Source organism: Ovis canadensis, chromosome 12 (genome assembly GCF_042477335.2).
Source record: "Ovis canadensis isolate MfBH-ARS-UI-01 breed Bighorn chromosome 12, ARS-UI_OviCan_v2, whole genome shotgun sequence".
Taxonomy (NCBI): domain Eukaryota; kingdom Metazoa; phylum Chordata; class Mammalia; order Artiodactyla; family Bovidae; genus Ovis; species Ovis canadensis.
The window spans coordinates 62,785,288-62,799,610 of NC_091256.1; the positions used below are offsets into that span (position 1 = coordinate 62,785,288).

At 44.2% G+C, this 14,323-nt stretch overlaps 1 protein-coding gene across 8 annotated transcripts in view; it reads right to left on the minus strand.

Moving 5' to 3' along the window:
• FHAD1 (forkhead associated phosphopeptide binding domain 1) overlaps positions 1-13,933 on the minus strand; it is a 163,845-nt gene extending 149,912 nt beyond the window's left edge. For all 8 annotated transcript variants that reach the window (XM_069545933.1, XM_069545930.1, XM_069545935.1 and 5 more), the window contains exons 1-2: positions 13,757-13,933; positions 9,659-9,765 (exon numbers count right to left, since the gene is read on the minus strand). In XM_069545933.1, coding sequence (XP_069402034.1) covers positions 9,659-9,765; positions 13,757-13,922 — 273 coding nt within the window. In that variant the 5' untranslated portion in view covers positions 13,923-13,933. The remainder of the gene's footprint in view (positions 1-9,658; positions 9,766-13,756) is intronic.
• Positions 13,934-14,323: the final 390 nt, after the last annotated feature.

Here is a 14,323-nt window from a genome sequence, read left to right on the forward strand (position 1 = left end):
AAGGCTTTAACATAGTCAATGAAGCAGAAGTAGATGTTTTTCTGGAATTGTCTTGTAAGAAAATAAAAAAATAAAAAAGAGTATGATGTCAACGCTGGTTCTTTTCTAAGAGGCAGCCCAGAACCAGCAGGTGCCGTGGTCAGAGACAAGAGCCACCTGGTTGTACAAATTCTGGTCTGTGTGAGAGCAAGCCTCAGATCCTATCTGAGAAGCGCTGACACAGGCTGGACAGATCGCTCCACCCATGAGAAGGAGCAGTCCCAGGACGCTGGTCACTGAGGGTTAGAGGTGCGGGCATCAGCATTTCATCCCCTGGGCATTTCTGTCCTTTCTCCTCTTCCAGCTCCACCCTCCCAGCCACAGCTCTGAAATGACTTGGGCTGTCCTACAGCTCAGTCTTCTAGGGGATCCTGGCACCTCCCCAGGATGGGACTGGGGGTGTCCCTTAAACGGGGAGTTCTTACACGGTCAGCCCTTCACTGTTTAACCTTCGCTTCTCTCTTCCTCAAAACAAACGTTATTGAAATAATACACACACACACACACACACACACACACACGCAGGAGCTCCCAGAACATCAGAAGGGAAGAAGCACCAATCAAGAAGGGACCGGAAGGGAACACTGGTGGTTCTCAAAGTGTGGTCCTGGAACCAATTCCAGGGGACCCCACTCTGACCTGAACCTGGGGAGCATATAAATATGAAGATTCCTGGGCCTTACCCCAAACCCACTGGGATCAGAATGTCTAGGAGCCCATGTTTAACAAGCACTCTTACACAAAATGGTGGCTCAGATGGTAAAGAATCTGTTTGCAATGCAGGAGACCCAGGTTTGATTTCTGGGTCAGGAAAATTTTCCCCTGGACAGGGAAATGGCAACCCACTCCAGTATTCCTGCCTGGAGAATTTCATGGACAGAGGAGCTTGGCAGGCTACAGTCCATGGGGTTGCAAAGAGTCAGACACAACTGAACAACTAACAGTTTCACTTTATACCAATGGAAAATCCAACTGTTGGCTTGTGGTATTTCTTTATTCTGGAAGAAACGAGCCCCTTTCTCAGCAGACTATAGATAATAGCCACATCCAACTCTAAAAAAAATTATAGTTTGCAAGGCACATCAAATCATATAGATTATAATTTGAAAGATTTAACTCTGAAATGAGCAAGGCTGAGGCTTTGGAGTGTGTAAAATGGGAGGAAGGGAGACATGGCAGCCAGGATGGGCACTGGCAGGTCTCCTCCTTGCTTGCACATGTGTGTGCCAAGTCGCTTCAGTCACGTCCGACCGTTTGTTACCATATGGACCGTAGCCTGCCAGACTCCTCTGTCTATGGATTCTCTAGGCGAGAATACTGGAGTGGATTGTCATTTCCTCCTCCAGGGGATCTTCCTGACCCAGGGATTGAACTCATGTCTCTTATGTCTCCTGTGTTGGCACGCAGGTTCTTTACCACTAGCGACACCCAGGAAGCCCACTCCCCCTTGCTTACAGTCCTTCAAATCTTCTTCCACTGCTTTTCAGATAAAGGTCAAAACCCTTAGTGTGATGTGAAGGAGGCCTGCTCATCACTAAGCCCTCCTCCTTTCCGATCTGACTCCTGGACACCCTGGTTTTCTCTCAGTCCCTTGGGTCTACCCCAGGACCTTTGCATATGCTGTTCCCTTCTCCCTCTGTCAAATCCTCTTTGTTCTCCATATTCCTTTGCTTTAGAGCCCCAGTTTTGGAATGGAATTAGTCACACCTTTGTGGGATCATCTGACTTATGTCCCTCTCTCCTGGCAGCTTCCTGATCGCAGGGCCCACATCCAGTCCCACCATCACTGTATCCCCCCAGTTTGGGAATGGAATTAGTCACACCTTTGTGGGATCACCTGACTTATGTCCCTCTCTCCTGCAGCTTCCTGATCACAGAGCCCACGTCCAGTCCCGCCATCACTGTATCCCTAGGCTGGCCTTGGTGCTGTGGCTCCAGGTAAATATTGTGGAATGAATGAATGATAACATTTCTTACTGTTGACTATGAACAGTTCTCACTAGCCTGGCTATAAACAGGTTTCCTGGGTTTCCCTAGTGGTTCAGTGGTTAAGAATCCATCTGCCAATACAGGGGACATGGGATTGATCCCTGGTCTGGGAAGACTCCACAGGCTTTGGAGCGACTAAGCCTGTGTGCCACAACTTCTGAACCTGTGCTCTAGACCTATGCTTGGCAACAAGAGAAACCGCTGTGACAAGAAGCCTGTGCACCTCAACGAAGAGTAGCCTCCACTCGCTGCCACTCGAGAAAACTCGTGTGCAGCAACCAAGACCTAGCACAGCCAAAAATAAAATAAATAAACAAATAAACAGCCTTCCTATGGCTTTTAGGGAATTAAATTTCTTGCAGGATACAAGGAAAAAAATCTGGACAGTAAGGCCCTGCAGATACCAATATTGATTTTCCCCTGAACCAAATGATTACAAGTGACTTTTATTTTTTTCCTTATACTTTCCCAATTTTTAAAAACAAGAAGCATGGAACTACTTCCCATTATCAGAAAAAGTAAACAATGTCAAACTATTATAAAACAAACACTCCAAACAATATTTCAGCCTTGCTGATAAATAGAACTCTTTAGAAGTGTGACTGCCTATTTTTTAGGATTGATCCAGATAAATAAAAGTCTTTTTTATGTGCTAGATGTAACCTCTGTGTAATTTGAAGGATGACTTTTTTATCAATACATATCCCTGAATCTTGGCTTTGGTGGCTCAGCTGTAAAGAATCTGCCTGCAATGCGGGAGACCCGCATTTGATCCCTAGGTTGGGAAGATACCCTGGAAAAGGGAATGGCTACCCACTCCGGTATTCTGGCCTGGCAAATTCCATGGACTGTATAGTCCATGGGGTCACAAAGAGTTGGACACGACTGAACGACTTTCACTTCCACATCTACTAAATAAGATTCCATTCTGAATCTTATTTAGTAGAATGACTTCTAGTGGCATTAATAACATAAACTATAAATTGACTGCTGAATGATTCTTCAGGATGGGTCACAGCTGATCAAAGGTGATCCTCCTGGAACTTCCCTGATGGCACAGTGGATAAGAATCTGCTTGCCAATGCAGGGGACATGGGTTCGATCTCTGGTCTTGGAAGATCCCACATGCTGGGGAGCAACTGATCCTGTGGGCCACAGCCACTGAGCCTTCACCCTGGAGCTCACAAGCCGCAACTACTGAAGCCCATGTGCCTGGAGCTTGTGCTCTGCAACAAGGGAAGCCTCTGCCATGAGAAGCCTGTGCACCGCAACAGAGAGTAGACCTCACTCGCCACAGCTAGAGAAATGAAGGCCCAGCACAGCCAAAAATAAACAAATAAATGAATAAAAACTAATTTTTAAAAAATGGGTGATCCTTCTGAACAGAAAGGCCCAATGAAGTCAGCAGAGGGGCGATGTTTACCTTGTCATGTTTTATAAAACTGGAAAATGCTGACATGTCTGCAGGTTTCAGTTCTTCCAAGTAGACCCATGTCCCCACACCCCTCTTTAGAGCAACTCTCCTCTGCCAAACCCATTTAAACCATGGGAAGGTGATTCATCTAAGAGAAGACAGAAGTGCTCATCAGAATTCTGTCCCCAAAACGCTTGGTGATTCGTGTATCATCTGTACTCCAGGAAGCCAAAATGAGCTCACACTTCTGGAAATGCAACTGATTCCTTCATAAATTAACCTGACTGTTGCTGGTGGTGACTTATTTCTTAAACTAAGTTCGGGGAGCAGTAAGCTGTCACTTATTTTTATACAATGAATGCAACTCAGTTTCTGTCTGGTTAGTAACTGTCCTCACTGGTTTTCTTTTCCAAACGGCTTGTTAATGTCAGTGGATCCTCATCTCAACCCTCTGAGGATTCTTCTCTTCTTCTGAGAAGAGTCCCTCCGTCTTGTGAGCCCAAAACAATGACCACCGTGTCTTTTACTGGGCACCACATGCCAGCCTCTTCATGTGCACTTTTCACTTAACCCTCACAACCATCCTGTGAGGTAAGAGGTTTACAGACAGGGAAAATGAGCTCAGGGTGATTAGTCTGGTTGAAATCACTCAGCCACAAAGCAGCCTAATGAGATTCAAACCCAGGTCTGCCTATCTCCAAAGCCTCCACTTTTAAAAATTGCTAGTTTCCTCAAATGGACCACTCTGCTGTGGATGGATAGTCTGGGAGGCTTTGGGCATGTGTGTTGGTTGGGAGGATATACAGGATATCTATAAACTTTTTTCTTAATTTTGCTGTAAGCCTAAAATTGCTCTTTAGAAAATAGTCTTTGAGGAAGAAAAGATGATAGACATTTTATCACATCTTCAAGCAGCTCACTCTCCATGCTCTTTAGGAGAAATACACTATACACTCACTGATGAAACCTATCTGGAAAGGGCAAGTATACATCACCAGTAATAAAATGACCTGTTGCATTACAAAAAAAAAATTACTACAGTTTTAATATCATAGTCAGGTTCAAAACAGAGATCTCTGTCTCTACTTTGGCCAGACAGGAAGTAACGTGTGTCCTCAGTCACTCAGTTGTGTCTGACTTTTTTGTGACCCTATGGACTGTAGCTTACCAGGCTCCTCTGATCATGAAATTTTCCAGGCAAGCATACTGGAGTGGGTTGCCATTTCCTTTTCCAGGAGATCTTCCAGACCCAGGGATCGAATCTATATCTCCTACGCTGCAGGTGGATTCTTTACCGCTGAGCCACCGGGGAAGCCCAGAACAGGAAATGAAGCCACCCCAAATCTATGCCTTGTTATGATAAAGGAGAAACTGCAATTCTTCTTTTTCTCCCCCCCCACCACCCCAAACTTTGCACACTGCACAGATTTTTCTGTGTCTTTGAAAGGAAACCACATCATAGAGAAGACTCTCAAGGGGAGGTTCATGGAGTTAATTTTAAATCTGTTGAGCTTATGATAAACATTATCAGAAAACTAGGAATAAAGGGGGGAACTTGCTCACTTAGTAAGAACATGTACAAAAAACCTACAGCTTACCTTGTACTTAATGGTGAAAGACTGAATGCTTTCCCTAAGTTCAGGAACAAGCAAAGATAAAGATTTATACTGGGCCCCTGGTGGTTCAGTGATTAAGTCTGCCTTGCAATGCATGGGACATGGGTTCAATCCCTGGTCAGGGAACTAAGATCATACTTGCCATGGAGCAACTAAGCCCACGCTGCGACTAGAGAGTCCATGCATTGCAACGGAAGATCCTGCATGATACAACAAAGATCCTGCATGCTGAAACTGAGACCCAATGCAGCCAAATAAAATAAATAAATATTTTAAAAATTTATGCCACTCTTATTCAACAGAGTCCTAGAAGTGTTAACCAGATAAAAAAAGCAAGGAAAAGGAAATGAAAGGCATTCAGATATCCTTTTCTGAAAGGAGAAATAAAACTAACCTTACTGTAGATGACATGATTGTTTGTGTATAAAATCCCAAGAAATCTACAAAAACCCTTATATAGAGAGTTCAGTTAATGTTGCAAGACACTAAGAAGCATACAGAGATCAACTGTATTTCTATATAATGTCAATGAACATGTAAAAATAAAAAAATGAACAAAATAAAAAAATAATGCCTTTTGTGTGACAGTGTGTGTGTGTGCACTAAGTCGCTTCAGTCATGTCTGACTCTTTGCAACCCTATGGACTGTACCCTGCCATGCTCCTCTGTCCATAGGATTCTCCAGGCAAGAATACTGGAGTGGGTTGCCATGCTCTCCTCCAGGGGAATCCTCCCGACCCAGGGATCAAACTCGAGTCTCTTACGTCTCCTGCATTGGCAGGTGGGTTCTTTACCACTAGGGCCACCTGGGAAGCCCAAATACCATTTACAATCACTCAAAAAAAAAAAAAAAAGAGAGAGAGAGAAATACTGAAGTGTAAATCTAACAAAGCACATACAGAACTTGTGTGCTAAAAATTACAAAACACTCACGAGAGACATCAAAGACCACCTGAGTCAGCGAAGAAATAGACCATGTTCATGAACTGAGAGACAGTGCAGCAGAACATCCATTACTCCCACACGGAATGAAGGACTAAACACAATTCCAATCAGAATTGCAGCATGATATTTTGTATACACAGACGGCTTACACTGAAATGCAAATGAAAAGGCAAAGGAACTAGAATAGGTTAAAAAATTTGAAGAAGAATAAAGTGGGAGGAGTCACTCTACCTGATTTCAGACTCTCACAGCAATAGGAATCAAGGCTGTGTCATGAAGGTAGAGGGACTGCCTCACAGATCCATGAAACATACTAGGGAACTCAGAAACAGCCCCTATAGCAGTATGGCTGGATTATATTTGACAAATTTGCAAAAGCAATTCAATAAGAAAGGACAGCCTTTTTAACAAATGATTCTAGAACAACTCAATATTCACATGCAATAAAAGTGAACACTGACCTAAATCTCACATCATAAACAAAAGTGAACCCAAAATGGTTCACAGATTTTAACATAAAACTATAAAGCACTTCAAAGAACATACAAGAGAAAATCCTCAGGATCAAGGACTTGGTGGCATGTTCTTAGACATGATACTAAAAGCATGATCTATGAAGGAAAAAAATAATGACCTGGACTTCATCAAAAGTTAAAACTTTTGTTCTGTGAAATATCCTGCTAAGAGAATGAAAAGACAAGCTATGGATGGGAGAAAATATTTGCAAACCATCTATCTGATGAGGGACTCATACCTAAAGTACCTAAAGAACTCTCAAAACTCAATGGTGAAAAAACAATTGGGTTAGAAATGGTTAAAAGACATTAAGAGATAGGTCACCAAAGAGGGTATGTAGAAGGCAAATAAGTACACGAGAAGACATTTAACATCACTATCGATTTGGGAAATGCAAATCAAGACTATGATAAGAAACCACTACACACTTACTAAAACAGCTAAAATAAAAAACAGTGTTTATACTAATTGCTGGTGGGGATGCAGAGAAACTTATCTCATACATTGCTGGTGTGACTAAAAAATGGTGCAGCCACCCTGGATAAGATTCTGGCAGTTTCTCCACAAACCGATATATTAACATAAATGTTGATCCATGCAATCATACTCCTGAGCATTCATCTCAGAGAAATGAAACTTATATTCACAGAAAAACCTGTTCACAAATGTTTATAGTAGATTTATTTGTTACAGCCCCTAATGGAATCACAATGTCCTTCAATAAGTGAATGGTTAAACATAGGTGGTACATCCATAACATGGGCTATTACTCAGCAATAAAAGAACCAGCTAATAACATAGATCGATGTCAAAGTCATTACACTGAGCAAAAAAAAACCCCAAAACAATGGCAAAGGTCACAGATGTTAAGATTCCATTTATGTAATATTCTCAAAATGGTAAAAATTATAGAGATGAAGAACAGATTAGTGGTTGTTGGGGCTTGGGGATGGTGGTGGGAGAAAGTATTGTGACCATAAAGGGAATATCATGGGACTTTCTTGGTGGTCCAGTAGTGAGATTCTGAGCTCCCAAAGCAGGCCTGGGTTCAACCCCTGGTCAGGGAACTAGATCTCACAAGCTGCACTAAGACCCAGTGCATGTTTATAATAGCCAGGACATGGAAACAACCTAGATGTCCATCAGCAGATGAATGGATAAGAAAGCTGTGGTACATATACACAATGGAGTATTACTCAGCCGTTAAAAAGAATTCATTTGAATCAGTTCTGATGAGATGGATGAAACTGGAGCCGATTATACAGAGTGAAGTAAGCCAGAAAGAAAAACACCAATACAGTATACTAACACATATATATGGAATTTAGGAAGATGGCAATGACGACCCTGTATGCAAGACAGGGAAAGAGACACAGATGTGTATAACGGACTTTTGGACTCAGAGGGAGAGGGAGAGGGTGGGATGATTTGGGAGAATGACATTCTAACATGTATACTATCATGTGAATTGAATCGCCAGTCTATGTCTGACACAGGATGCAGCATGCTTGGGGCTGGTGCATGGGGATGACCCAGAAAGATGTTATGGGGAGGGAGGTGGGAGGGGGGTTCATGTTTGGGAATGCATGTAAGAATTAAAGATTTTAAAATTAAAAAAATAAAAAACTAAAAAAATAAAAAATAAATAAAAATAAAAAGTTAAAAAAAAATAAAACAATAAATCATCTTATGACAGGGAAAAAAAAAAAAAGACCCAGTGCAGCTAAGTAAATAAATACATTAAAAAAAAAATGTCACAGGGGAGATCTTTGATGATGGAGTAGTTCTATACACCTTGGTGTGTGTGTGTGTGTTCAGTTGTTCAGTCATGTCCAACTCTTTACGACCCCACAGACTGTAGCCCACCAGGCTCCTCTGTCCATGGGATTTTCCAGGCAAGAATACTGGAGCAGATTGCCATATTCTCCTTTAGGGGTCTTCCTAACCCAGGGATCAAACCTGCATTTCCTGCATTGGCAGACAGCTTTTTTTTTTTTTTTTTTACCACTTGAGCTACCTGGGAAGTCAATTCTGTATCTTGGCAGCTACACACAAATTCATACATGTGATAAAATGCACAGAACAATACACACACTTTGTGCCATTCTCTCTCTACTGTTTGTGAACCTATCATTTCAAAATAAAAAGTCTTTTAACAATCTGTTGAGTGAAGCCTGAAAGAGACCTGCCTTTTAAAGTTGTAAATTCCACTGCATTTTTCTTTCAATATTTTAACCTCTAAAATATTGAAATATTTTAAAAGGCTCAAAGCAACTGTTGTGTGTGTGTGTGTGTGTGTGTGTGTGTGTGTGTGTGTAGCAGAGTTTTATTAAAGTGAAAAATGACAGAGAAAGCTTCTGACACAGACATCAGAAGGGGGACACAGAGTGCCCCCAAAGCCACTGTTTTGACTAACTCCTTACTTTCTCCCAATTTCTTTGGGTATCATCAAGCTGGGACTGTGGACCAAGCCACAGCTAACACAGAGAATGAAGTGAAATGAGAGGATACTGTGGCTATGCCCAAGGCTTACCCTGATTTACTACCTGGAGGTGGGGGTGGGGGAGGGCCCCAAGGGACCCTCAACAGTCTCCAGAAGCTCTGAAAAGGGCAAGAGGCTGTTGGTCAAGCTGGGCACTTCAGGTGGCTCTGGCTGCCAGACCTGGAGCAGGTGAAGGTCAAGCACCAGCTCCATGCCCACCTTCCAAACAGCCCCATCAGGCAGCGGGGGAGGGGACACTGGGTGGGACATCGCAGAACAGACACGGTCAGCGAAGGACGGAAGGCACATCTCACTCTGCATCCTGCTCACTCTTATCACGTGAGCCAGGGGGGCTCCAGCACACCTGACAATTGGTTATTGGTAGCACACCGAAGATGAGACGGTTAGATAGCATCATGGACTCAATGGACGTGACCCTGAGCAAACTCTGGGAGATGGTGAAGGACGGGAGGCCTGGCGTGCTGCAGTCCATGGGGCCGCAAAGAGTAGAACACGACTGAGCAACTGAGCGACAACCACAAAGCACACAGAGGAAGGCAGAGGATGTCAGCCAGAGGCTGGGCTTCAGAAGCGGCCAGAGTCTGCAGCGGACTGGACTTCTACAGAGACGAGGGGCTGGGCAGGAAGAGGTCTTACCTCTAAAACAAGGTCTGAGTCTCCATGCCTTCCAATCGTAGTACTTTTATTCAAGACAAAAAAGCCTTCCGCGCTCTTTAGATAGGCGTTCATACTCTCTGCTTTCCCTAGAAAAGGTTTGCAGAAAAAAATCTGGTTAGAAAAAAGAGTCCTTTAATTATTCAATATCATATTTAGAATGAGTGAAATATACCATAATGTCATAAGAGGAAAATCAGCAGAGGTAGGAGTGGATAGATGGATTTAACAATGATCATAATTACAGTTCTTCACATTTTTAAGACTGTCTTTTCAACACTGATATCTGTCATAGATAAGCTTGGTTCTGATTATCAGAGGACACCCTTTATGTAACTCAGAGCACAAACAAGCAATAGCAAAAACAACCCAACAACAAATCTGAATTCCATGGACAACCATTCTCCAACTCCCATTAAGCTTAGTTTGAGGTTAGTTATTTGCCATGATCAAGTACTAAGAATTACTGAACTACCACTTACTAGTTCTGCAACCCTGGTTGAATTACTTAATCTCTCTGTAAACCTCAGTTTTCCCATCTGTAAAATGGGGCTAGTAATACTCTGTATCCCAAAGGGTTTTGTTCAAATGCAGTGATACATGTGAAGCATCTAGAATGGTGTTTGCTAAACACACTGTTTTCCTACTATGATTATTACTATTACTAATCTTGGGTTTCTTGAACTTTGAATCAAGGAACCCCAACCTTATAAAGAGTTTCTTAAAGTGCAGAGAGTAAATCATCAAGGAAATGGGCATTAGATGATACTTTCAAGTCACTGTATTTTGTTATACATTTAGGTAGAAAAACAGAATGATTTCCAAAGACAAAGTATTAAGATTATAGCTTAGTCAGGACTCTGTACCTACTTTTTCCTGGTGTTTTATTTATGAAAATGTGAAACACACAGAAAAGTTCAAAGAAGTAGACAGTGAATTCCTATATAACCACCACCCAGATTCCACGATTGACCTTTTGCTATATTTACTTTATCACATATCTACCCATGTATCCTTCCATCCATTTTATATTTCAACGCAGTTCAAAGTAAGGCCTATATATGTGTTTTGGTTGCTCAGGCAGTAAAGAAACCACCTACAATGTGGGATCCTGGGTTCGACCCCTGGGCTGGGAAGATCCCCTGGAGGACAGCATGGCAACCCACTTCAGTATTCCTGCCTTTGGCAGGTTCCAAGATGTTGATGATAATTCACATGACACAATATTTGAATTCCAGTTTGAGAGATGTCCAGCTACACAGTGTGACAACCTCCATCTTAACGCCTTGTAAAGAAAGTCTCTTTTCACCTGAAAGGTCACTGAAGTGTGAAGCTGTTGTACTGTGGATAAAAACAAAAGTCATTTAGAGGCTTCCATGGTGGTCCAAGATCCTGTATGCCACCATGAGGCTCGAAGAACCCATGTGCCACAACTAAGACCAGGTGCAGCCAAATAAGTAAAGATTTTTTTATAAAGAAAAAGGAAAAACCCTACTATTAAAAACAAAACAAAAAAACAAATGAAAACAAAAGTCATCTGGGCGTGACTGTAACAGGCCTCTTGTCTGGTTCTGCTTTCCATCCACATCTCCATCATTGCATCCACTACTAAGTATGAGGATGAACCCCTTCAGCCCAGTGAAGTGTGAGGCACTGGGCTATCCTTTTATAGACATTGCCTCTTTTCATTCTCAGAACAACCCTGCAAGGTAGGTGTCAGTATTGTCCCACTTTACAGATGAGGAAACTGTGACTCAGAGAGGTTAAGGTCACGCAATAGTAAGTGTGTGGCAACTCTGGACCTTAGTCTATAACCACTGCACAAACCTCCAGTGTTGCTGGTGGGGCAGAGTGGGGTGGGGGAATTGCACGATCTATGATGCTTGGGACATGCAACAACAGAAAGTCTTCAAAACCAGCATTCTATCTGCTGAAAGGAAGATGAGATCCTACCTGGGGATAAGAGAAATAAAAATAAGCAGGATAGTTTATATCTGTAAACTCTGAGGCCTGTGGGTGTCCCACTAATACTGATGCTTCCATATAATGAGAAATAAAATTTATTAAGTTCACTGTCATGAACATAGGGGAAAGACATTTCCTCTTTCCAAACAACCATGCTCTACTGCCTTCAGTTATTAATCTTCATTGGCAAAGCACCATGTTATCCACCAATTAATCTAAAATGTAAACTTTCAAGAAATGTCTCTGTTGTAGGAAAACCACAGGACAGGCCACTAATTTAAAACTTAAAACTTGGGTCATATATACATTTGTTTTTCAGCTGTCACCCGAGACGACCCCAAAGTTGATGTCTTCTTTCTGCTTAGATGCCCCCCTTTGGGGCAACCTCATGACAACTGTGGCGAAAGTGAAAGTGAAGTCGTGTCTGACTCTTTGCGACCCCGTGGACCCCACCAGGCTCCTCTGTCCATGGGATTCTCCGGGCAAGAATACTGTGGCTAAAGGTGCCCTCAATCATGTTACTCCCCTGTTAGTTTTCCCCTGCTGGGTTTCCTTCCTGATACTTATCATTCTCTGACTTTTTCTTGTTCCTTTATTTAGTCTTGTTTGCTGTCTGTTTCTCTTTCATTCACTAAGATATATATTCCTGGAAAACCAGGACTGTGTTGATTTTGTCTTGGGTTTTGGGCCACACTGTGTGGCATGTGGGATCTCCTGGACCAGGGGTTGAACCCTCTCACCCCCTGCATTGGAAGCGTGGAATCTTAACCACTGGACCGCCAGAGAAGTCCCTTGATTTTGTTAAGAAGCAATTCTTCATGGGTTTCTTGTGCTCATCATATCCATCTTCAGAGCAAAGGCATTGAAAGATTTTGTCCTGCACCATCCTTCCAAGGATGCTTATATGGCAAACAGCCTGGAGAATAAAGGTAATGTTTATAATAAAGACAATAGCTCCTTCTGAGGCTAAAGTCAGGCAGGTTTGCTAGCAGCCCCTTTCAAAGACTGAGATTTTCTAAGTTTGGAGTTTCTTATCTGGGACACAGACTCACCGCATGCACCAGCAGCCACCTTGGCTGTTCTTCACTACCCCGAGGGACTTTCAGGGCAACAGGGATCCCTGTGCATACGCAGCTCTGGCTGCTGGTTGCATGCTGTGCTGTGAGCAGTCACGTTCTTAGTTTCTGGCCTAGGAGTCTTGCCTTCTGCCAGTACCTATAAGGTGGGCAGGCTAACTTTCGAACAAGGTGAAACCTCACAGCCTTTGCAGTTGTTCTGTGCAGGGCACCATCTCCAGCGCCAGGGCAGTGCCTGGTCAGCAGGTGCTTGGTCAACACTTGCTGACTGAGCGAAAATACAAATGACACCTCCAAGCAAGCCAGTGTGGCTAGGAATCTCTGACAGTAACTACCTTTCATTTTTCCTTTCAGCATCTATCCTAGATAACTTCTTGGAGAACCTAAATTCTATCTCTAGCTTTTGGACTGGACAAGATTATTCCACCTTAATCTTGCCCTGTGCATCACTTCTTTGTCTGAAAACACTGCAGAAAGTAATTTGAATGTGTTTAGCTCTGTGAATTCGTTCTTACTCAGCGTCATGGGGCACCCACTACAATAAAAAGCAAAAGAGCTAAAATCATCTGCATTCCCCCTGACCACTCTGGATGGCTCAGAACTGGGCTACAGGAGCAAACCTTCTTTTGAGGACATTAGAAGGCCTCAAAGTTCCTTAAAGAAAGACAGGTGAGGTAAGGGGTGGGTGAGTGGGTGTGTATCTGACCATTGGGTGGGTATTGGCTATAAATCAGGAGAAACAAGGGTTCCTCTCAATTTCAGCGGTACCCCCAAGGACATCCAGAAGCTGGTGCCAAGCAGGGGCCTGAAGTTTCCTCGCAGGCTACCTCGGGGTGGGGGTGGGGGCTGCACTTAGGAAGGAAGGGCTGGTGTTGGGATAGCTTCTCTGGGGTGCTCCCGGCGACCTGAGCCTGGATCGGAGAAAAGTTCAGCCTCGGGTGGGGCGGGGTCCCCAGCCTACCGCAAGCCCTTGACCTAGCAAGGCTGGCCTCTTCCGGCCCGGGTTTCCGTCCGCCACCTCCTTAGGTGTCGCTCTCACCTGGCCAGAGGAAGAAGCCCACGTCCCGTCCTCCGCCAAGAGCCCGGCCCGCTCGGGAGGCGCCGGGCTCGCTCCGGGCGAGGCCGCCCGGCCGCGCTCCCGAGGAGTCTCCAGCCGGCGGCCCGCAGCCCGCGCGCCCTCCTGGCCTGTGTACGCGCGTCGCCATGGCAACGCAGCCGGGCCGGCCGCCCGGTAAGGGGCGTGGCCTGCGAGGGGCGGTGCGCGGAGAGCACTCGGCGAATTACAGCCTGTGGCAGCTCCGCGAGCCTTCCCGGATCCGCGGTCCAGCCCCATTTCATGGATGGGGAAGTTGGCTCGGTGGTCACAGAGGTAGTCCAAAGTTTTACATCGAGGAAGGAGCAGACTCTAGAATCCTTCCTCCTATCCTTTGGTCTAGGCTGGGTGCGTTGGGAGGGGGTGGTCAGGCGTGGGAGAGTAATGGAGCTGAACTAGCAGCCTGGAGGTTAGTACCCTCCGCCCCTGCCAAATATCTAGTTCTCTCTGTTGCAGAGGAGAAAAGAGTAGGGTACGGTGGGGGTGGGGGGGCCACCACTTCTGGGGGTGGGT